Source organism: Ptychodera flava, unplaced genomic scaffold (genome assembly GCF_041260155.1).
Source record: "Ptychodera flava strain L36383 unplaced genomic scaffold, AS_Pfla_20210202 Scaffold_164__1_contigs__length_53018_pilon, whole genome shotgun sequence".
NCBI lineage: Eukaryota > Metazoa > Hemichordata > Enteropneusta > Ptychoderidae > Ptychodera > Ptychodera flava.
Window position 1 is genome coordinate 1 of NW_027248346.1, and position 25,128 is coordinate 25,128.

The following is a 25,128-nucleotide window of genomic DNA, read 5'->3' on the forward strand; positions in this document are numbered from 1 at the left end:
AATTTTTAGTTGAAACATCCTCTAACTGTATATCAGACCATGATTCTGTTCTTTTTTGGTTCTCCTGCCTCAGATGAAAAGAAAAAGAAGGTCGTTGATTTGATTGAGCAAATACGGCTGAAAAATGTGAAGAAAGGAAATGCTCGGAAGTTCAAAGGTCAAAGGGTATGTCCTGATTTTCATACTTGCCAACCAAAGTGTTTACTTCTAAAAAGCAAGGAAAATTTGTATATTTAAATCTATAAGCCCAATACTTTTAGCAAATCAACTGTCTACATGAGATCTAGCTAACATTCATAATGTTTGAACATTGATCAATGAAAAACATACAAATCTAATAACAGGACTTGGGCTGATATGTATCATTACACTATCCCACACAGTACCATAGAGATGTATTTCTATTGTTGTTGAAAACTCAGTTAAGTCCTTCTGCTGATGTGCAACGTGCTCAGAAGATTATATCTGATAGGTTGATTGTCACTATTCATAGCAACTGAACTTAGGGATTCAGCCACCCAATTGGATAACAGCTTCCAGGGCGCTGCACATCAGCAGAAGGACTTAACTGAGTTTTCAACAACAACAGAAAGACGTCTCCATGGTCCTGTGTGGGATAGTGTAAATTAATGTGCTAACATTCTTGTAACATCTGTTCCCAACTGTCAATAGCAATACCAACTTTCAGTTTTCTAATTAATCATCCCAATCAACATATTCGATAGATGAACTGGTATAGGAGACATTGAAAAACTGACTGAAATATAACATGACCAGTCATCCAGCAATAATCAATTAAAGTGGCATATATTATTCAAACTCTATGTGACAACCCCCTCGCACCTACTCCAATTTTTCATATATTTCTCAATTTTCATGACAGACGTCCTTTAACTGCTATCTTGCTGTTGAAAGTGTCATAGACTGATTTTTACATTATATCCTTTTTATTTCAAACAGGTCACTCTCCCAGTGGCAAAGAAACAACATTGTAAGGTTAACATTGGATGGTTACATTCTGAAAATGGTCAAACTTTCAAGCAAGTAAGGTTGCAAGATGGTGGAGGGACTAGAATTTTGGACTTCCCTTCAAGTGATCTGGTAACTGTTGACAGCATCAAACAGAGAAGTCTCAAGGTCTTTGCCAAAGGTATCGCAAAGTTTCTGTCGGCAGACTCTGTGATTGCTAGTGTTGGTAACTTTAATCGGGAAGAAATTGATGACTTCAAAACCATTGATGGGGAAACGTGTGATTTTACTGAATATTTGAAATCACATGGACTGTATGCCAGTAAGATTAAATTATACTTACTGACACAGCCTAATCTGTCTCTGCTAGACAACAGGAAAGATACCTCAATGACTGAATCTGATGAAAGGGTTGAGCAAACCAAAAAAGTCACTGAAGCATCTGCTACATGTACATTGTCAGATATGCCATCCATAGTACACCTGCTATGGGGTCCGATATGCCATCCATACCAGAAGGTGGACCATCTACACCTGCTATGAGGTCCGATATGCCATCCATACTGGAAGGTGGACCATCTACACCTGCTATGAGGTCCAATGTGCCATCCATACCAGAAGGTGGACTATCTACACCTGCTATGAGGTCCAATGTGCCATCCATACCAGAAGGTGGACTATCTACACCTGCTATGAGGTTCGATATGCCATCCATACCGGAAGATGGACCATCAACACAAATATCTCACTCCCTACCTCATGTAGTACACCTAACACACAGACCAATCCAATGCTACATGAACTTGATGAAATTGAAGTAAAACAAGATTCTGTCTGTCAAGATGATGAAAACTCAGCGGTGAAAACCCTAGCGGTGCACACAGAAGGTCAACTGCCAGAGTTTCAGTATAGTAAGATTGACATTTCATATTTCATGGAGAAGGAATCAAGTTATTCAGAGGTGGTGACAAAGTTTTCTACAATGAGCAGATCTGAATGTCATCAATATACGTCAATGTTCGACCCTGATATTAGTGAATGCAACCTTCATGACATTGACCCTGTACAGCATGGGTTTAAAATTCAGGCCATTTCAAAGCAGGGCAAACAATATTTAGATTATACCTACGACAATGATGAAGTAAAGTTCACTTTTCCATCTGCAAATGGTGAAGAAAATACCAAAATCATTCTGCATGGTCCAAGAGAAATCTATGGATATGATGGTAATCAGTTGATACTTGGTGTAGTGGCATCATGCCATGGACAAACTGGCACTGTCTACACATGGAAAAAAGATGGCAATATCCTGCTGCAGGGTTGTGATCAATGCTGTTATGCTGCTGTATGAAAAAATGTAGAATAATGTATGCCGGATTTGTGTCCATCTTTTGCTTTTAGACTGTGCGTGGGAAACACTCAATAAGTGATAATGCACTTGGTCTTTGCAAGGGTTCATAATCCAAACAAATGCTTACGTTGGAAGTCACTACAGCATTGTTGCAGGATGCTGACATCAGCTTCAAAGACTCTGCTGAAAGTGTTGGGAAACCCCAAAATTTGTATATTTCAGGTAATTTTCTCAGTTTGTGACCTTAAATGACCTACACCAACCCAGGATATGTTGTGAGACAGTTTTGAAGGCTGTGAGCATAATTTTGTCATATTTGGTATCAATTTGTAGAAAAATTTGATCCAGAAAACAAAGCTTAGGTGATTTTTTTCATTTTGAACCAATTTTTGCAACTTTTCTATGTAAGACATACAAGAACTGATGAGAAATTTGGATCCAGGATAATTCCAGATGTTGTAATCACCGCCCACAGTGGAAGGCATTTCACTATCTGTTACTACCTTAAGTGCTGTTTACATTAGAATGATAACACTCATCAATTATTGAAGTTTCGTAATTAGGCTGATATGTCAAGAAATACTTCATCAAATTTCATGAAACTTTGTACAGATTTTTAGCTCACATTGCTTTAACAGTGAAAAAAGACATTTATCAGTGTCATTTTAATTAATCTGTAATTGCATATGTAATGAACTATCCTAATTAGAGTGATATTTCCACAAATACAGTGTCAAATTTGATGAAACTTGATACAGATGTTGATCTCATAGTGTTGTAAATACTGCATCAAACTTTATGAAATATGGTACTGGTGATAATCTTTTAGTGTAAGGATAGTATGCAAAAATGTTGTGCAACATCCTGTCGATTAATTCCTAGTTGACTCATTAAATGACCTTTTGGCCTAGATTGGTTTATGTTTTCATCACCATGGAACTCATTCTTGGCCATTGAGCGCCATGTGTATCAAAGTATTTTTATCACAGACCTAATTAATGAAGAGGACCTTATCCTCTCTGAGGACTTGTAATCAAAATACACATTAACAAGTGGGGACTGTGTCATCAACGATGACTTGTTAAGGCTGGTTTTTGAGAAAAAGAACTGAAAATGCCTTTTTAAAAGCAAAATAATATATGACTTGATATGTTGTTTTATCATTATTGACGTGCTTCTACTTGTTCACCCATTCTTGCATTCATCATTGCAATAAAATGCTGTGAAAAAATGAACCTGATGTGGCCTGCATCTGTTCACCTTGATCTTAAGGTAATATGCACCTCGAAAGTGAAAAACTTAAACTTTTGCTCAAACTTTCCTCAGTGAAACTTTCAACCATTCTCTTACCAAAGCAAGAATAAAAATCAGGGGTCACCGTGCAAACTTTGGTACTAGAGAGACAAACAACTTGTGATTTCTCGGTATTTGAAATCCAAAATGGCCGCCATCCCTGTGTTAACTCTATAAGAACAAATAAAATTTTCGATTTTCGAAAAACTAAGACTGTGAAAACTTTTCTTTCACCGAGAGCTTCAAAATGAGCCCCCACAAGAGGTAGGTCAGAAGAAAATTGATAAAATTGAAGGCCTGAATTTCTGTCCCTGAGGTGCGTTCTACCTTAAAAGGCAAATTAACTTTCTGTCTTGACAACCTACCATAGTTTCAATATTTTACCTTGTGTACCTGCTTGGTTTGTATGCAGGAAACAAGTAGAAAACAGGCTCTATAATTTTATAATTTTAAGTGATCAGAATACAAAATTCCTGAAAAGATAAGATGATCACAACTTTCAGTATAAGGAATACAGTCACTCTAAATGTATACAATAAATTAAAAATGTGCCTGGAGGATGTACTAAAATACAGGAAGCTGCTTCCTGTCGGTAAAATCTAAAAAAAATCAAGATTTTAAAGACTTTTTGCAGATTTTTTTACGCATTTGTGTTCTTATTTTTTTTTATTTTGCAAACTAGTTTGAAGATTTTTTTCCCCTAACTTTCTGCTCTGATTTTTTTTTGTTTTTGACCACCCCCTCCCAAGTGCTAATGGTCCGTCCCTTACAATAGCTTTGCCTAGCAATAAAACGTGATTACAATGGTCATTGACTTTGATGCCAGGAAAAGCTACATCATGTCCCCTCTGCTGGCTACATGAGCTTACAGGATTCATTGTAAAAGCTTCAATGCAGTTGCTTCTAATAGGATGAGAACTGTAGCCACCCAATAATTAACAGTTTTAGCTCTACAAGGTGAGAAGCATTGTGTGTGTATAAGAAGTGCAAACGTTAAAAATCGCGTTCCTTTCTTTAAGGTAGTGTGTGCCCTGAAAGTGAAAGATTTAAACTTTTGCTCAAACTTTCTTTGAGAAATCTTTCAACCATTCTCTTTCAAAGTCGGGAATGAAATTCAGGGGTCACAGTGCAAATTTTGGTACGTGGCGGCCATCCTTATGTTGACTCTATGGAGAAAAATAAAATTGTCGAATTTAGAAAAACTAAGCCAGTGAAGTTTTCTTTCACCAAGAGCTTTAAAATGAACCCCAACAAGTAGTATATCAGAAAAGAATTGTAAACGTTTGAGAGTCCGAATATCTGTCATCCAGACGCATTCTACCTTAACTGCTGCAGATTGACTTAGAGGTCAACGTTTCTTTTATGGTGTATACAGGTCACAAAGAAAAACACTAAGTGCTCATGCTCGTCAAAGTTTATTTTATTTCACTCATTTGGTCAACATAGTTTGACATGCAGCAAGGTCGTTAACTGTACTGTTCAATAGCATGTACGATTTCCAAATAAAGTTCATTTGCTTCATTTACTGTTGTTGGCACCTGTTGCTGCGGTTTAATTTCATTGAGTAATTGAACAAACTCATCACTACAGCCATACAATGGAGGTATTTCTGAATACAAATCAGACAATAATCTATCTCACTTTTGTCTGCTCTGGTTCCATAGTCACGAGTATTATATATGCTAGGTAAGAAATACAGTACATCTGGTTTGCCTCTCACATTTTCTGCATTTCTCTTGCTTGTAATAAAATGTAAATTCCATTCAACAGCAATATCATGAAGCTCTTGTTGTAAAACACCCATATAACAGAATCGTAGACACTCTACATGTATAGGATCATGATCATGGAACAGTCCACTGTCTCTTAAATCTTTGAAATAGTTAATCCACCAATCAGCACCCTGCTTGCGCATATTGCTCCACCATGCCTCGATCCTCTGGTTCGACGTACTTTTGCCGTACATGAAACTGTTAATTCCAGCAAGATCATCAGAATCATTCCATCTGAAATATGGTTGCAAATATTCAAGAGCAGAATTTTCTGTACCTCGGTCGCACCTTAAAACTCTTGGAACAAAACCAATTTGTTTTACATAGTCAAGAAAGTAATTTGCTATGATATGTGGGTTGTTATTGCTGGTAGCAACCTCCAACCACAAAATACGCCTACTGAAACCATCGACCGCCCCATGAATTGCAAAACCAAATGGTTTCAACTTGTCATAGCCATCCACATGCCAGATAAAATTTGGTCCTGGTGAAACATATTTCTTCTCAAAAGGCGATGCTTTTTACGCCTCTGGATACCGTCAGGATCAAGGATATTTAGCAGGTTTAGAACAGTATCCCGATTCACCGCGACCAGACGTATTTAATTTTTAATCTCTTCCACATGGCTCTGTATCCAAGGCACTTCCCACTACCTTGTATTTCACTTTGTATGGTAGCAACCACTTGTTGCAAGTTTGATGCTGTTCCTAGACATTGTCTGCGTTCAGGCCATATTTCTGAAGAAGTCGCTTCAAATGTCGTAGACTGAGAATAACACCTGCAAAGTTACAAATGATTCAGGCTGGTAAATGTCAAAACATACATATTTTATTGATTATAAACAATTTAAAAAGTGATGGAGGAGTATCAGTATTACGACTCAATACTACAGATACCAACAACTGTTCGACTTAGCTTCAACGCATTGCAAATATGTATATTACTTCATTCAGATACCGCAACATTGAAAATGTGTTCAATCATTGATTGGAATGAAACAACATCACCAAGAGCCCCAAGGTATCTAAGACAACAGCCTTTATGTGCATTTGCACATTGAATACTTACCATGAGAGATGGCCAATGCGGCAAGAATTTCTTCGTTTGAATAGCATGCACTGAAATAAGCCTGAATCAGACTCTCTCTATAAGCGCTTTCATCGGCTTGAGCATTGACTGCTGGTGTGTAGTCAGGTAAAATGCAATTTACTGACGACAATCCAGAGCAAAGAAAACCTACGAGGAAGACGATCTTTCTACCATCCACCTAAAATAAAGGGGAAAGGGTTGTAAATTTTTAACAGTAATAAAATTTTAAATGATCATACAATCAGGTATAGACACGTGGAACGTGTTTACATAAACTCAAAGATTAATGTTAAAAAATATCAATATATCTTTCATGGATGACGTCTTTGTTGTGATTTGTCTTTTTAACTTCCTTTACTGAACCGAAAGTTTCGATGGGTTTTGGCGGGTTGGTTGGTAACCCATGATGGAATTTCCACATCTTAGATATCGAGAATACATCAAACAAGGTCCGTATTAAGCATTCCCCAAAGACACGTAACTTAAAACCAACCTTCTTAAAATGACCAGACATCATCGTACTTCAATACCCACGACACTGTTGGCAAAATAGGAAATATATTCTAGTTGAGACAAGTAAAAACATCTTGTACAAGCCAGTCATCATGCTGACACTCATACTGCCAAGCAAATTTTTAACAAATGAAAAAGAAAAACTTACACTAGGTCTAAATTTCATCAACGGAAAAGTTTGACGTGAGAAATATGCGATCAAGTGTAAGCTTAGAATCAGAAATTTAAAGTGAGAGATGTACGTCAAAAGTGTGAAAGTAGAAACGAAATTTTGAAGTGACAAATCAGAAATTTTTTGAAGTGAGAAGTGAAAAATTTGAAGTGAGAAGTCGGAAATTTTTGAAGTGAGAAGTCGGAATTTTTTTGAAGTGAGAAGTCGAAGCGAAATTTTGAAGTGAGAAGTCGGAAATTTTTTGAAGTGAGAAGTCGGTTTTTTTGAAGTGAGAAGTCGAAGCGAAATTTTGAAGTGAGAAGTCGGAAATTTTTTGAAGTGAGAAGTCGGATTTTTTTTTGAAGTGAGAAGTCGGAAATTTTGGAAGTGAGAAGTCGGAATTTTTTTGAAGTGAGAAGTCGTCGTGAAATTTTGAAGTGAGAAGTCGGAAATTTTTGGAAGAGAGAAGTCGTCGCGAAATTTTGAAGTGAGAAGTCAGAATTTTTTGAAGTGAGAAGTCGTAGCGAAATTTTGAAGTGAGAAGTCGTAGTGAATTTTTGAAGTGAGAAGTCGTAGCGAAATTTTGAAGTGAGAAGTCGTAGTGAATTTTGAAGTGAGAAGTCCTCGCGAAATTTTGAAGTGAGAAGTCGTAGCGAAATTTTAAGTGAGAAGTCCTCGCGAAATTTTGAAGTGAGAAGTACGTGATAAAGTCTGCATTTAGGAATGCGATTTGTAAGATCTTGGAGTTTTACTGTATAGAAAGTAACAAAACCAAAACACATTCATGATGTTTTTGTATTGCTTTTGAAGACTAAAATATCTCGCTTTTAAATGTTTTTCAGACAGAAGGTCTAGGTAACAGTATTACCCGATATTTTTAATTATATAAGGATTAAGTTACAGCCCGATATATATGGATTATTTAGGGCCTACAGCTCGAAGTATCGTGTAAATGACGGTCGACTTCCGTTAAGGACAGTGCTTGTTGATACAGCAGAAATCGTAGAAGTATTTACACAAATTGATGTGTTACAGCTTTCAATGAGTGTTCATACTATCAATCCACACATTCGCTCATAAATGGTTGAGTAATTTATTAATTGTGAGGGAATCATTGTCCTTTGATCAGTAAGTTGATCATCTTTGATCAGTAAGTTGTCGGTAAGTCGCACAGCTGCATTGTTGCACACATCAGCTGACTTACGATGTATTTAATTTATAAATCGCGAAGCTTACACGAATTTCGGCCATCGTGATCAAGTGAATCTTAACTATAAATCGTGAGACAGTCCTACCGTGTTACGGTGATTATAATGTCCAGCGTTGGCGACCATCTTGTCTCTGTGTCATGTGGTGAAAGAAATTATGGGATGGCTAAATTTTGAAGTGGGAAATGCGTAGATAGGTCTAAATTTAGAAACACAATTTTGAAGTGAGAAGTCGGAAAATTTTTGAAGTGAGAAGTCGTAGTGAAATTTTGAAGTGAGAAGTCGTAGCGAAATTTTGAAGTGAGAAGTCGGAATTTTTTTTTGAAGTGAGAAGTCGTAGCGAAATTTTGGTGAGAAGTCGTAGTGAAATTTTGAAGTGAGAAGTCCTCGCGAAATTTTGAAGTGAGAAGTCCTCGCGAAATTTTGAAGTGAGAAGTACGTGATAAAGTCTGCATTTAGGAATGTGATTTGTAAGATCTTGGAGTTTTACTGTATAGAAAGTAACAAAACCAAAACACATTCATGATGTTTTTGTATTGCTTTGAAGACTAAAATATCTCGCTTTTAAATGTTTTTCAGACAGAAGGACTAGGTTACAGTATTACCCGATATTTTTAATTATATAAGGATTAAGTTACAGCCCGATATATATGGATTATTTAGGGCCTACAGCTCGAAGTATCGTGTAAATGACGGTCGACTTCCGTTAAGGACAGTGCTTGTTGATACAGCAGAAATCGTAGAGTATTTACACAAATTGATGTGTTACAGCTTTCAATGAGTGTTCTTACTATCAATCCACACATTCGCTCATAAATGGGAGAGTAGTTTATTAATTGTGAGGGAATCACTGTCCTTTGATCAGTAAGTTGATCATCTTTGATCAGTAAGTTGTCCAAACATGTTAAACGTTGCCTCGGTAAAGCTCGCACCAGCTGCATTGTTGCACACATCAGCTGACTTACGATGAAATTAACTTATAAATCGCGAAGCTTACACGAATTTTGGCCATCGTGATCAAGTGAATCTTAACTATAAATCGTGAGACAGTCCTACCGTGTTACGGTGATTATAATGTCCAGCGTTGGCGACCATCTTGTCTCTGTGTCATGTGGTGAAAGAAATTATGGGATGGCTAAATTTGAAGTGGGAAATGCTTAGATAGGTCTAAATTTAGAAACACAATTTTGAAGTGAGAAGTCGGAAAATTTTTGAAGTGAGAAGTCGTAGTGAAATTTTGAAGTGAGAAGTCGTAGCGAAATTTTGAAGTGAGAAGTCGGAATTTTTTTTGAAGTGAGAAGTCGTAGCGAAATTTTGAAGTGAGAAGTCCTCGCGAAATTTTGAAGTGAGAAGTCCTCGCGAAATTTTGAAGTGAGAAGTCGGAATTTTTTTGAAGTGAGAAGTCGTAGCGAAATTTTGAAGTGAGAAGTCGGAATTTTTTTGAAGTGAGAAGTCGTAGCGAAATTTTGAAGTGAGAAGTCGGAATTTTTTTGAAGTGAGAAGTCGTAGCGAAATTTGAAGTGAGAAGTCGGACATTTTTTGAAGTGAGAAGTTGGGCATTTTTTGGAATGAGAAGTCCTGGCGAAACTTTGAAGTGAGAAAAAAATAATACTGTAGTTTAGGCGAGAAATACGTGCCAAAGTCTAAATCTACAAAGTTGAAGTGAGAAATACGTACCAGAGCTATAAATTCAGAAACTTGATTTTGTTGTTAGATGTATGAACGTTTTAGTGTCATTTATTACAAAATACCTAAACTAAAACTCATTTGTGATGTTTTTTATGCTTTTATGTTACCTTTTACAGGTAAAATATCTCGGTTGTAAATAGTCTTCAAACAGAAAGCCTAAGTTACAGCACTACAATTTCTAACAATATAAGAGCTCGTTCGAGTAAATGCCTGTCGACCTCTGTTGAGGAAATCTGCAGAAATCGAAGAAGTATTTACGCAATTCATGTATGAGAGATTTCTGTGAGTGTCAATATTGCCTATCCACACATTCGCTCATAAATAGTGGGGGAATGTATTAATTATGGAGGAATCACCGTCCTTGATCAGTTCGTTGATCATCTTATTTCATCGGTCGTGTGTTCAAACGTTTTCAATCGTACCTCGGTATTAGGTTCGCGGCAGCTGCATTATTGCACACATCAACTGACTTATGTAAAATCAATGGAAATCTTACCTGCTAAATCGCGAAACATACACGATCTCAGCCGTCTCGACCATGTGTCCTGACTGCCACCATCTTGTTACAGGAATTGTGGGTCGTCAACATTATGAAGTGAGAAGTTTGTCGAAGTGTCTAATTTTAGAAGCAAAACTTTGAAGTGAGAAGTCCCCATTACACGAAATTTTGAAGTGAGAAATGTGTAAGAGTTTCTAAATTTAGAAATGAAATTTTGAAGTGAGAAGTCGCACGAAATTTTGAAGTGAGAAATGTGTAGGAGTTTCTAAATTTAGAAATGAAATTTTGAAGTGAGAAGTCGCGTTGAAATATTGAAGTAGGAAGTACGATGGCCCTCAGCGGCTTTCGTAGAATTAAGATGGAATTGCCACGAATATCTCCGCAAAAGGAACGAAGGAACGTCACTGAACGTAGAGGGCGGTGATCCACTGTCTCAGCTTGCTTGCGTTCTTTCGGTTACCATGAAAACACCGCTGAGTTGACCAGCCAGTCGCGGGGAAAGGAGCAAAATGCGATGTGTCAGAAGTTCTAAAATTTTTCATTCTTCATGGTCAGGCACTCAAGCAGTCACGAATCACGATTGGACATTTTACTTTCGACAAACATCGTTGACTGTAACACCTCAGGCTGTCCTTGTGAAATGAAAAATCCTAGTATAACAAGTATAGATGAAATCTAACTATTTCTAGCCAATCGTTCGGATAAAATCAGGGCGCATGTATCATTTTTAGAGGTTTGAAATTCAACCCCAAGGCTATTCAGGAATCAGTTACCAGGCCTAGGGCCACTTTTCCATTATGGCCACTTACGTACATTGTCTGTCGTACAAGTGCATGTACATTGCCATTCCCCAAGTGACTGAGGATTCAAACTAGTCAAATTTATGAATGAATATTCAAACGTAAGTAAGATTTGTACATTTTTCGACTCCAACTAAACAAGAGGATTTAAAATCTGTCAACTTAGTTTTAAGCCGACAGGAACTCTCTCTCTACGCATCCCAGTCTGCGTCCTAGAAACAGAAAGGCCTTCGCGTGGAGTAATGCTGTGAGTGTTGCCTTTCCCCGGTTTAGAAGTGTCGATGAGTCTCTGGATAATGCACTATTTTAGCAAACTCTGGTGAACTATATCATTGATAGTCATATTCCTCTCCATCTAGTCTTGGAGGGTCGACGGAAAGCCCCACCCCAAGAAAATAATATTTGCAGGTAGAATGTCTTAAGTATTTGTACGAGTTTTCTATATGTCCAATGACGAGCGAAATCCTAAATAATTCCATTCAAATGAAGACACGTTGCTCAATGACACAATATGTTACTTTGCTTTTAGACTAATGTACGTGTTCCATCTTTGTCAATCATAGGGAACTAACATTCTTTCAATCGCTGTCTTTTTTTCAGATTTCGGTTTATCGCTGTCTTTCTTGCCATCTTTCTCTCTGCTCGGAAAGTATTTCGAAAAACGACATGGTTTGGCCAATGCATTGGCGACGGCAGGCTACGGACTTGGTATAATGGGTTTACCACCCCTTTGCCAAATACTCATCCAGGGTTATGGTTGGCGGGGAACGCTCATTATTCTCTCTGCAATGAGTGCAAACCTTAGTGTGGCAGGGGCGTTACTCCGCCCTCTATGTTCAAATGAAAAAATCGCCAGACAGGACGGGAAGTCCCTTGACAGAGAACATCGTTGTCTGCGATTCGTTCGCCTTTTCGGTTTTCACATCATCTACCTACAGCCTAGCATCATGGGGATCACGTTGGCCATAGGATTTATCGGCGCTGCCAGTGGAATTTTCATCACTTTCTTTATGCAACGTCTTGATGAAATTGGTGTAGATAGAGTCGACGCTTCGCTTCTTAATACTGTTGTTGGAGCTGCTGCATTATCTATAAGACTGATATACGGCTGGTTCATCGATTTGAGAGTAATATCACCTCTGAGTATAGTTCTGGGAAGCGTTGTTACGTATAGTGCGCTGCTCTTAACACTCGTCTTCATAACAACCTACAGAGAGCTTCTGATATTGAGTGTGTGTATAGGTCTCACCTGTGGTTTATTTAATTCTCTTCACTTCGTGATTTTTAAAGATGCTGTAGAAAGAAAGCACGTAGCAAGTGCATTTGGATTGGACCTTTTTGCTATGGGAATCGGTGCTGCAATTGGAATAGCAGTATCAGGTAGGTAACGTTAAGAAGGTAATGATTTAATAACATAATTTCTTAAGAATCGATAAAGTTCAGTCCGGAAGATAGGGGTTGAATAGGGCACGCTTTTGTGAACTCTTTTAAGGTAGAATGCGCCCCGGGGACAGATAGATTCTGGGACTCTCCTCTATTTTCTATATTTTTCTGATCTACCACTTGTGGGTGCATTTATTTTACAGCTTTAGGGGTAAGAAAAAGATTTCACAGTCTAAGTGTTTTCAAGAATTAAACGTTTTATTTTCCTCGTAGAGTTAACACAAAGATGGCTACCATTTAGAATTGTAAACATCGGTAAATGTTGGGTGCTTTGTTCCCCTAGTACCAAACTTTACATTGTGACCCCCTGCTATTTACTTGGTAAGAGAATATTTTGAAGTTTGAGGAAAGTTTGAGCAAAAAATTAGGCCTGTCTTTCACTCTCGAGGCGTATACTACCTTAAATGATATATTTTCATACAACCGGCCTATATTTTGGACGTTACACTTGTGCGCTGATCTCACCAAAATAGATAAACAACTTATTAAATCCATTGGGAGAAGTTAACATTCAACTGGCCCACTGACATGTCTGAATTTTATGTTCCGAAGATCGAACGTTCGTCGACACGTATTGTTCTTGTAAGAGGCCTTCGAATCGCCTCCCATCAAATCCGAAACGGTCGTGAGACGTCAATGTTTGAGATTCGCGCCTTGAAATTCGGGTTTTTTCAATTTTGCACGATCCGGATAACCGTTTGCATCAACATTCATAAAAATGTAACTTACAGAAAAAAGTCGATGGCACTTTCATGCTTTCCGCTTAGGCTCATAATCCTGTTACGAACAATTCCTAATGGACTTATCTGGTGCACTTATTTTCATGGTAATATTCTCAAGGAAGCTAATACAATAAGGTCTTTATACTTTCTTACAGGTGCTCTGTATGACTTGACAGGAACCGCTGACGTCACATTTTACACGGCGGCTGTTTTTGGATTGCTTTCTGCTGCAAGTCTCATAATCACCAAACGGCATTCTTAAAATGTTAACAGAAATCTGCTCATTGCTCACATAATACAGTGGTGACACACAATCAGAAAAATTGACATGTTCTTCACTTGAACCCATGTTCCCGAATTCAGTCCGATGTTATAACCCGAACTTAACTGAGCTCAAAGTTCAGATTGAGTTTCTTTGACATGACGTGCGCCCTTCCATGACGCCCTTCCTTTCGTGAAAGAGACCTCACATTAAAGGGCCAGTAGTCGTAATTTTGATGGTTTTTTACTGTATCTATTTTAAATATTAACAACAACTTCAACTTCTTGTCCAACTCCCAAAAGGATATTGAGATATTTTAACACAGTATTCACGTATAAACGCGTAGGTGCTGTTTTGGCAAGCTAAATAGATCGTGCTTCAACATGCTTTGAGGAGAAGAACAAGAACTTGCATTTGTCATTAGAAAGATCTTGAAAAGTTACAGCTACTGGCCCTCTATCAGCAACTACTTAAGTGGGAGATGTTTCATTAAAGCAATTTTACAACGCCCTTGTATTTTATCATACCAGTATGTTTATGGTGTAAACATAGTGATCCGATTGGTCGAGACGTGAAAATAACAGTACTGTATTCGCGATATAGCACACACAGAACATAAAGAAGCTCTCGGTTACAGATAAAATCTTTTTAACGTTTCACGTCAGACTTTCAATATGCTGTTTTATAATATAGCATAATAAAAATAAACCACCCAAGGAATGGGTACACCGTATTGACTAATTCACTCTATACATGTATCCGGTATCGCTCTCATGTATCGTGATCTGGTCAAAATCTCGTTGTACATTCGTCTTTTATTTAGGGTCTACGATTCGTCACTGTGGATCTGTAGCATGGAAATTATGAAATCAACATATGAGCAAATCACACAATGATCGTCTCTAAACTAAAATATTTTGGGGATTGAAAAAGTGACCCTTGTCACATTACCTAGTTTTGTTCTATCGTATATTAGCAGACATTTTTGTGCTGAGGCCCCGTGACCTTGTTATGTTCTATTGTATATAAATAAACATTTTGTGCAAACTTTTTGACTGCAAAAAGTCGTAGCTATCCAAATCAGATCGTTTCTACAGAGATATCTTCTTGGGCATTGATAAAAATTTGCCCAAATTCTCTCGTCAAAAGCTTAAATATCCTTTCTCCATTTACAAAGTACATAATGCCCTGCTGTGCAAAGAGCTAACACGTGACCTTCTTGTTGCAGCGACAAATAGGATCGACTCGCGTGTATTATATGCAAATAAGCTTTTATTACTTGAAACGTTTATTAGTATTTTTGATCAATCAAGTCTCATAACACGACGCTATCTCGGAGTCCATAATTCAAAGTTTAATGCCGGTTGCTTCTGTGATTCCGTCGAGTCTTGTAGTTTTCTCACAATCTTCATCCCCTATTAAAATAATTAAGAAATGTTACATTTTAGCTGATTTCTATGTAGCTGTTAAGAACGATCGACTTGCGTACTCAACATGATACAAATCCGACCATCCACTATCAGTCTACGCTAACCAATCTCCTTAGGGACCGTCTCAGATTGTCGCATAAGTTCATGAAACGAAATTCCTCCGTTTACATCAAAACCTCCCTTCCCCCCTCTCCTAAACGTAAGTTCAAAAGTGCGAAATGTTGATGTCTGCCTGAGAATACAATGTAGCATTGTGCTATAGCTACTGAAGAATATGTATCCCCTGACCACATTACATCGTCAAGTAATCGATCAAATTTGAGTACTTACTATAGCATGACATGAACCGAGTTGAAAACAATCACAGCAAATTTGTTGGTACAAGTGTGCGGTTTTTGTTTATTTTTACACAAAATGTAAAGAGTACTTATAGTCACAGAATAAAAGTGCGAAAGTGAAGATCACTAATTGAATGGAGGTTAAAACCCCCTCGAATTTCTTTTTTTGAATTTATGCGACAATCTGAGACGGTCCCTTAGATCGCCTTAGTTTAAATCAATGACATGTAACAGTCAGCTAACAGCACGTTGGTATTTTCATTGCCAGCGATACTGTGACGATTTCATATCCATGATGTTAACTTGCCTCTGTTTTTTTCTCATATTTGGCAAAATGAAGCATGTGCACTCAGATAAATGCGTATTTCTAGCATCTGTTGAAGGACATTTGATTTGTATACTAACAGGTGATTGTGTGTCTCAAACGAAGTCATCAAAATATAGTTATAAGACTCCACCACCAAGGGAGTTGCGTGAAATTCTTATCTTCCGCGAAGCAATGTTAAAGACGGGTGTGGCCATCTCAGATCGGAACATGTCTAGCGTTCCTTCATTCTTATTTCGTTGCTATTATGAATATTTGTCAGAACATTCGCTCCAAATAACATCATGTCGTAGTTATGTACGTTTGAAATGCTCCCTCGAGAATCTGGCACAGCCGCGAGTGACAGGGAGAGGAAAGGAGAGATCTGGAGGAATATGTGTAGAAAAGCAGGCAGAGAGAGAGAGAGAGAGAGAGAGAGAGAGAGAGAGAGAGAGAGAGAGAGAGAGAGAGAGAGAGAGAGAGAGAGAGAGAGAGAGAGAGAGAGAGAATGACATCGATAGAGAAGAAACGCGTAACACAGGGAGGGGTATAGATTTCGATTGCGGAAAAATGTTGTTTTTAAAGTTCTAGAATATTGATAAAATCTATCGACGCCGTCTAAGAATGGCTGATAACACAAATACTAACCATCCTTCGTGTTCAACCCGGCTGCCACCGTATCTGCACATGATGGAAAAGTTGCGACTCGTCTCCTCCATACCTCCAATTCTATAAGTAACACCCACGTGATCTTTGGCTCGTCCGACTATCGTCTCTTCGGACAAGGGAGGAAATTTCCGATCAGTGTCATTGTTTACACGGACCCTGTCTTCGCAAGCTGCGTCGCCGAGACTTTCTTCTACGACTGCAATTTTCCCCGTGGATTTTGAGACGGAGATATGTATTAACATACCATTGCCAATGTATATCCCGGAATGTATGTCGCCTCCAGATCGTTTCATCTCAACTATGTCTCCTCCTCGAATACGTGGCTGAAGAGCTTCTACAGTTTTCCAGTTTGTCACGTAGCTGTGAGAGATATTATCATTACTGAAAACTTTGAAAAGACTGAAGACTCACTTTTTGTGGTCAAAAATGGGTTCAAAATAATATTTAGCAGCAATCTTAAGACTGGGAGTTTGTGATTGAAACGAGAATATTACCGAGTTGGAATAACAGAATCATAACACTAAGCATTGCCATATGACAAACGTTTGTCCTCCACCTTACTGCCTGCTGCAACATCTGCTCCCCCGAATGGCATGACAAATCATACTGACCTTTCATGGCCAACCAATGTCATCTTGGGTCAAGGGAGCTTTCTGGTGGTAAGAAAACAAAAGTTCGTTTCCAGTCTAGCAGCCTGTGTCAGTTTTGATGTTCCGCTATACAATCCATGTACAAACAATCAGATAATATTCCGCTCTGATATCATGGTGCATATAAAGGGCCCGGCTTGTCCACTGAATGAAACCTAGCTCTTTCTCTCTGACAAGACTGTGTGATCTCATCAAATAGTGATTTATCTAAATGGCCTCTATGCAGATGTTGCTGAATATAATTAGATAACAACTTGCTATCATGCAACCCAGCCACAGGGGATGAATAGCTTACAAGCTTGAACTTGAAGTCTTATAGATCGAGAGTACTACTTAAATTTCGTCAAACTTACAATGAAAAAAAATACTCTTCACGGGAAAAATATTCACCTAATTGATAAATCGTCGTCAGTCACTGAAGGAATCACATGAATACCCATTGCTGTTCCCCGAGAATAATGTGTGGGATTATCACCGTATGTCCCCGTGTTGACCTAGCTGACAGATGTGCATTAGATCATACAGTACTGTCACAACTCGTGTGCATCTCTCATGTATATAGGAACCAGACTGCTAAAGCACTGACAGTACATGATCTTGGAAATGCAAGAGGAAGGCCCACGAAGTTTAATAACGTCACAAATTATTCAAAAAGTATGTCAGGAGAAATGTTTTAGAGAATTATAAAAATAAAAATATTCACCTCTCACATTGTCACAGAACCTGGATTGTGTACAGTAATACAATTGCGAGTCGGTAAAGTCGAAGGTCAAGGTCAGAGCGGCTCAACTCGTCATCCGTGCGGCATTGAGGCACTGAATCCTTGAATGTTTTAAATTGCTTACCGGAACGATGTAGAATAGACGTAGATTAGCTCATAGTGTGCTTTTCAGCGCCCAAATGTTCAGCCATCGCCTGAGGCAATGCATGCCCCACCTTTGACCGCGTCCCAGATTCGGTGATTTGGTCGGGTGTGCATATTCAGAAAAACATTGATAAATGTTGCGTCCTTTTGTGGCGGGGACCGGCGCGGTTGTGAAGTTTCAAGTAGATTTTTTTTCATTTTTGCGACACGTTAGCACGGCCAAACTTTGAGAGCTTGTTGCCGGGATAATTGCAATGGAAATCATATAAAATCCGACCCGGAAATCTCCACGGTGAAGCCAGGCTACGTTGACCGCCAGCGCTAGGTGGCAATGTCGAACCTATGAAAAATATTGACAAATGTTGCGTCTTTTTGTGGCGGGGACCGTCGCGGCGGTGAAGTTGCAAGTAGATTTTCCATCCTTTCCTAAACGTTAGAGCGCGCGGGCAAACTTCCAGAGCATGTTACCGCGACATGGAATGGTTCCAACATGGAACCATTGAATCTATGTAACAATTGATTGATCTTTAAATAAGCTGATCGAGTGATCTATCTAGTTCATCTAAATATATCTTTCTATCGAAGGATCTTTTCAAGCTAAGTATGTATGTATGTATGTATGTATGTATGTATGTATGTATGTATGTATGTATGTATGTATGTATGTATGTATGTGTGTATGTGTATGTATATATGTGTGTGTGTGTATGTATGTATGTATGTATGTATGTATGTATGTATGTATGTATGTATGTATGTATGTATGTATGTATGTATGGATGGATGGATGGATGGATGGATGGATGGATGGATGGATGGATGGATGGATGGATGGATGGATGGGTCTATGTAGTGTCTATGTTAAGTCATAGATCGTCAAGTCTCGACTCTATGGTAACAGTTATAAAGTACATCACAAATCAAAAGTAAGATTCAGTCGAGTGACTTTTAAATGTTTTTTGTAAGTTTCAGCTAGTATATTTCTTATATGTGTTCACTCTGTATAGTAATTTGCAATTTTCGATACATTTAAGATATTTAAACCGTGTTGTCTTGGGTCCAATACACGACAACGGTGGCATTCAAGTTGCCCACCACCCAAAGGTTTGATGAACCACTCGGATTATAATAATTCACATTTTCATACAAGCAGTATTCCGGTAAATATTGAAGTTCTTCACTCAATCACACGCATGTGAATGGAAATTTATCGTCAGCTATAACACAGTATTGACGACATTGATAATTGTCACAATTTTACTCGTGTCTTCCCTGATTGCTCTATGTCGCTTCAATCCCCGTCTCTTGTCCCGACAAACTAGTATATCTCGTCCACGTTTCACTTCCATTCATCGACCCTTCCAACTCCTGCCTCATTAAGGACCATGGACTATTAAAGCATGTCAATGGAAAACGAAACTCACCGACTTTGACTTGAAACGCCATCCATCAGACGAAAGTTTGTGGAAATGCCAGTGCCAATCATACGCAACCTAACAGGAATGAGTTTTCATTATGTAGATTTTCTTGTGGAGGGTGTGCATTGAACATTTTGAAAATGATTTGATGCAACCTGTACATCTCAGTCATCTCGCAACATAACACGTGAATAAAGAGTGAAGATATATTTTCTTTTGGTTGTGTCTCACTTTACACTGTTGACTTTCATTACACTGAGTACGGTGAACTCTACGCCAACAGAAACGCTCTCCATAATATTCTGTATATTTTACTTTTGAAGCCTAAACAATATATGCCGTTATACTTCATCCTCTAAGAGGAAGGTCGCGGCGGAAATTAATTTTACCTACAAAACTGAATAGCTCTGAGATTCCAAAATTTAAGATCGACTAAGATCGATGACTGTTGTAATTCGGGAAGAGCCAGAACGCAAACCGTCTGGAACACTAAGCGCGTTTTCAGTTGCAGTGTTGCAACTGTACTGGTAACAAGTACTCAATTCCAAGGGACAGTGTATGCCCAGACAAATGACATACAATTGTAGGTCTTCAGTCTTGTCTTTGGAATTTTCCTGTGTTCGCCAATTTCCTTGTCTCTACAGGGAGTCTTGGTTCCAGAGGATCAGTCATCTACTTCAAGGAGTCCTCCAAACTGGAAGATCTGTCGCTTGAGGACGCTTTCTACGCTCCCCCTCGTAGAGGAGGGGAGCGTAGGGAGCGTCCTCTAGCGACGGGTCTTTCAGTCCATGAGTCCTCCTATGGTGAAATATTGCAGCTTGAGCTAGGCGATGATGTTGCCCTTTGCAAGTGAGCACCTGATCGTTCAAATTTCTGGCTTCGGTAACAAGGTGAACATGACCTCCATCTACCTTTTACCTATCGTGCAATATACTTACTATAACCATGGAGCCTCTAAGGACCGTGCTAAAATGTTAAAATGAACTAACTATGATTGGTTTGGAATCACTCCACTACTCCTCTCGTGTCTCAGTCTATTAAATTAAGTTATATGATAGGTTATGGCCAAGGACCTAAATGTGAAATAGTAAAGGAGTCTTTTTCACTGAAGTCATTGTAATAGTGGAATATTCCCAGAGAATTGAAGTCAAGTCGATGCATCATGTAAGCCTCGAGAGGGGTAATTTAAATGGAAGGGCTAAATACCACTATACCAATATAATAGGAGACGCTAACACTGTTATGTTGCAGAAGTGCGACAATACTTTCAAGTGACTGTATCTAAAACTTCTAAAATTTGGGGTTGGGGATAACAGTGATATGATTTCTGGTTGTCTAATACCAACAACGGGAGTTCCGATATATCTGTGTTTAGGTTACAATACGGGTAACATAATGACAACACATCGATTACTTCCAAACTCTCAATCAGCATGACTTTTGCCATCGTGTTATGCAAATTCTTGGCAGAAGAGCATGTATATAAAGCATGTTTCACAAATTGGGAACCTTTATTCTAGTATTTTACGGTAGTTCCCGTATGATGGCGCTAGACAGTCAGTCGAGTTTGACCGGAGATGTCGTGAAAAAGTGTGGAGTAACCGAAAACTATCATGCGATAGATGCTAGTACGAGCTGTGCAATTTACTGCATGGATCACAGAGAACACAAGTCTTCCACACATAAAGAAGTGTATTGCGAGAAAAGGGATTGCTTGTACATAGAGAGTTGAACTCTCCAGTGTCCGGGAACGGCAGGCTAGAGATTTATGTCAGATGTACTTGTGAAGTAGTTGATTTCAAAGCATGCGTACTTAAATATGCAATGGGAAGACATTGAGTATTTTCAGCATATATATTGTACTACAATTTTGATGCAACAAGGAAACTTTATTACATTGCAGATAAAATTAATGCAATGTATTGTAGTATATTTATAAGAAGAGAGCCAATTTATGTTTTGATAATGCTAAGAGAAGTGTGCAAGGTAGAGGGTCTGGATAATAGTGATTATAACTATGAAAGTCGAATGTGACACCTTAATCTGGTATCGGAATAAAAGAGGGGATAGGACTTTCTTGTCAAAATGTTTCTAATGTCCCAAGATAAGAAAAACAAAAAGATCATTTTATACGTTTAAATTAATTTATTGTAACTACTATATCAATAGGTAGTACATTGAATAAGTTTGAATGTAGAAAAAAGTATCATGGTATACCTCAGTATGCAAAATCGCACGGAACATTCCGTTCACAATTATTCGACGTGTCGTTGATATAAAGCAACTGGAGTAAAAGGTTTATAAATAGAAGGTAAAGGTAAACAGGCGTGTAAATATAACTGTCCCGTCCAAAGAAAAAGTACAAACTTGCAGGATGGGAGTAAAAACAAAGCGTAGTCCGTAGAAGTCACGATGATCGGCGCTAACTGCTTACATGTCGCTGACGTCAACAGTTGGTTTGAGGATTGAGATACTGCATTCGTATTGCGATGCTTTTATCAATTTATCCATCTCCATCTTTGTCTGCTCAGCGATTTCCTCCTGTGTCCATGGACGATACACTTTAGGCCACATGTCTTTTGTGAATAACTGCTCGTAGAATCCATCTTTGCCGATGCCAGTCTGTAAGAAGAGACAAAAATACAACATGTCAGCTTAATGTGCTAAGTTTTCATAGAAGACAATCACCATCGGTAAGTGTTCATGATTTTCATCGATAACCTAAACGGGAGAATTTTAGAAATTATCAAGCACATTCTTGTTAATATCAATCGATACGTACTAGGGACCACACGAGTGTAAACGTTGATGACGATTACAACGGAAAATAGAAATTAGCTAGTATGAATATGATCAACTGACTATTAATAAGAAGTCGGAACCGTTCGAGTGGACGCTGACAAGTGCCACTTTCTTACTAGTATCTTGAGAAAATTCGCTACCTTGCAATTTGACGTACACGGGTTTTAATTGTAAATGTTTTAATGTCATTTTTGGAGATTTCCCAAGATGAGTGTGACTGAATTCTTCAAACCAGGTGACATGAACCCACGTGACTGCAAATGCACGGCGTTTCCCCAGGGTGTTTACTACTCCTACAAACGTGGCGTGCTTCAAGAAGAGCTGCATGTCGGTGGATCTTGGGTGTCAGAGCTGATAAGAAGATCTTTGAAGGCGATAACAATCCACACAGATTCACCAACAAAATCAGGAATTTACTTCATAGACAGGTACGTTGTCATAAGAAAGTGTCATAAGGAGTCATTCGACGATCTGTTATTCCTTCTACGGATTGACCTGCTTTCCAAAAATCTTTGATTCCAGGACATTAACAATCCTGCAATTTTTAACGTATACTGACAATGCCCTGAGACGTTAACAAGCCGTTGTACTCAATCTCAGCTTCTCTAACTTTCACAAAGTCCCTTGTTTCCTTACAAGAGTTTGTATTAGGTGAGTCCAATAACATTCCTCTTCCATATGATCCGATAAAAACTCACGACATTTTTTCTTTTGTCCACGATATAAGTTCCCAAATTTAGTTTCTATATTGAGGCTGTAACTATCAATTGCCTTCAATATATTCTCAACGTTTTTCGATTACTATTTCTTTCAGATTGGTATCGGGCGCGGTGACCATTTTGAGAGACTCTTCCCGCAAGAAGAATGGGAGAAGAATTACCGACCTTGGACTCCAGAAGAAATTGAAAAGCGGCGCCAGATGGAGATGACCCAGAAGATGGTGAAATCGGAATGTCGACTTGGTTTGGTAGAATGAAGGGGGATAACAGCGCCATCTTTGGATCATCGTCGATAATAACGCTGAGTTTCCTACTGACTGAAACAAAATCGAATAATAAAACCGAATATCGCAAAACCGAATTCATTCCAGTGAATAATACTTCGGTCAAATACAGTTTAGTTTCTGTCATCCTCTTTCCTTTTGTTAAAGACAAGAGCGCTCAGTTTCATTTCCGAGGAGGTAATTTTCACCTCAACGTTTTGACGTTTGTTGCATACTTTTGCCAGTAGAATCTATGCTTATACATTCTAGAAAAGTAAAACTTGAATCGTGATTTCGATAACCTCAGTCACGTGATGTGTTTCTGTGTACATTATCAAATTTTATTCAACCTTTGTAATAAAATTGATGAAGTTAAATTCAATATGCTCGTGACTATGTTCTATTTAGTACCCCTGTGCCAAAAGGTGTTTACCTCGCTTTTGCATGTTGTATAATATTCCCATTTGCAAAGTTTTCCACTGCATTTCACCTAGTACAGGAGTTCACCATTGCCCGTTCTATCTTGCCATCCTTTTGGCGGTCACACACAAATTATATGTCCAAATGCTTTGACCTATCCGGGCTTTACAGTGCCGTCGTCCGAACGAAGACATAAATTTCCCCTCCCCTAAACATTAAAAATGCTTGCCCCATCTTCCTCGCTCACCGATACCATCCTATCCCGCTAAGAAACCACCGACTCAAGCTTTTATTTTGTGTGCTGCTCTGAAAATTTTGAAGATTTTCCACGCATGCTATTTCCAAGTGTGCAGCGTATATTATCAATTACATGAAACCATTTTCTCTCCAACATCGATCTTGAAAGACTCATCCTAGGATGAATTACTACTCCGTCAGGGATACGGGCTGGCTATTTGTATACAAATCTTCCGTCCTCGAGAAGTGAACAACTCGCGTAACCTTCAGACAAAATAGCATCTCGATGTTTACTCCACTTGGGCTCTATTTTTTTTTACCTCCACGTACCACAGTCCCCCACACACGTACACACCGTTCCACCATGTTCGGACAGGTTGGATTCTTAGCCTATATCATGGATTATAGTATGGTATGATCGACAACAGCCGTCCTTTTCGAACATCGACAATTGATAGAACTCAAGCATTTACACTTTCAATTCATTTTCGACGATGCGTTTGTTACACCCTAGCAAATACAAAATAGCAGTATCTATTCTCAAGGCTTGGGCGAAATTAGACTGTAAGATCCGTCGCCCAAAGGCGTTCTCTACGCCCCCCCCCTTTTAGGGTAGGGGTCATATAGCGCCCTTAAGCCACGGATCTTTCAATCTAGGGCGAGAGAAACAAAGGGAGCAAGATAGCGGCGAAGTCATTATTCTAAAATTTAAAAAAATAGCGAAATTCGAAGAAAAATCTAAAGTTTTATATTGTTTTCAGTTGAAAGACTAGAACACCGACTCTTGTCGATACCATAGGTAAACTACAATCGATTTGAGAACTGACTTTTTCGAAATAGGACCTACTTCAGATTTTAACTTTGCTGATTTTGACAAACAAGAAAGCGATGTTCAAGTGATTTGAAAATCGCTGTCTTTATGATGGCACTGCACCAGCAAAGTGTGAATCTCATTGTATGCATCCAAGCCTTATCCGAGTTGGTTCTGTAAATAAATCTGAACATTGTTGCACTGGTTATATCTCTCAAGATTACTCGCTTCAACCACGGTCCTTTTCTGGAAGGACCGTGTTTCGACCTTGGATTTCAATGTAGCATGGGCTAAAATGGTATACGTACGGTGTGACAGGAAATTGGTATATATTTTACAACGTTGCGATTGGTGGTTCAATAAGCAAATAAAGTGTGATTCCTGACGAAACTGCCGTAAGGGAACTGGTCATATAGGCGTGATTTATGTGAGGTAAGCGAC

General features: G+C 38.6%; 1 protein-coding gene and 2 long non-coding RNA genes across 3 annotated transcripts; 2 read left to right on the forward strand and 1 right to left on the reverse strand.

Annotated features, from left to right (window-relative positions):
- Positions 1 to 24: 24 nt before the first annotated feature.
- Positions 25 to 3,555, forward strand: LOC139126926 (uncharacterized). The gene is made up of 2 exons (XM_070692845.1): positions 25 to 165; positions 961 to 3,555. The coding sequence occupies exons 1-2, from the start codon at positions 40 to 42 to the stop codon at positions 1,510 to 1,512; spliced, it is 678 nt and encodes a 225-aa protein (XP_070548946.1). The 5' UTR covers positions 25 to 39; the 3' UTR covers positions 1,513 to 3,555.
- Positions 3,556 to 6,108: 2,553 nt separating this feature from the next.
- Positions 6,109 to 10,879, reverse strand: LOC139126924 (uncharacterized). Its single transcript, XR_011550871.1, has 4 exons — positions 10,532 to 10,879; positions 6,968 to 7,012; positions 6,454 to 6,652; positions 6,109 to 6,163 (listed from the first exon to the last, which is right to left on the reverse strand). It is a non-coding gene; the product is annotated as an uncharacterized lncRNA (long non-coding RNA).
- Positions 10,880 to 22,108: 11,229 nt separating this feature from the next.
- On the forward strand, positions 22,109 to 23,601 carry LOC139126923 (uncharacterized). The gene is made up of 3 exons (XR_011550870.1): positions 22,109 to 22,128; positions 22,435 to 22,665; positions 23,052 to 23,601. It is a non-coding gene; the product is annotated as an uncharacterized lncRNA (long non-coding RNA).
- Positions 23,602 to 25,128: the final 1,527 nt, after the last annotated feature.

Bases quoted from the DNA above. Each gene is read 5' to 3' on its own strand.
- LOC139126926 (XM_070692845.1), top strand. From the start codon at position 40: ATGATTCTGTTCTTTTTTGGTTCTCCTGCCTCAGATGAAAAGAAAAAG. The intron at 166-960 runs GTATGTCCTGAT...TATTTCAAACAG, and splicing joins GGAAGTTCAAAGGTCAAAGG to GTCACTCTCCCAGTGGCAAA.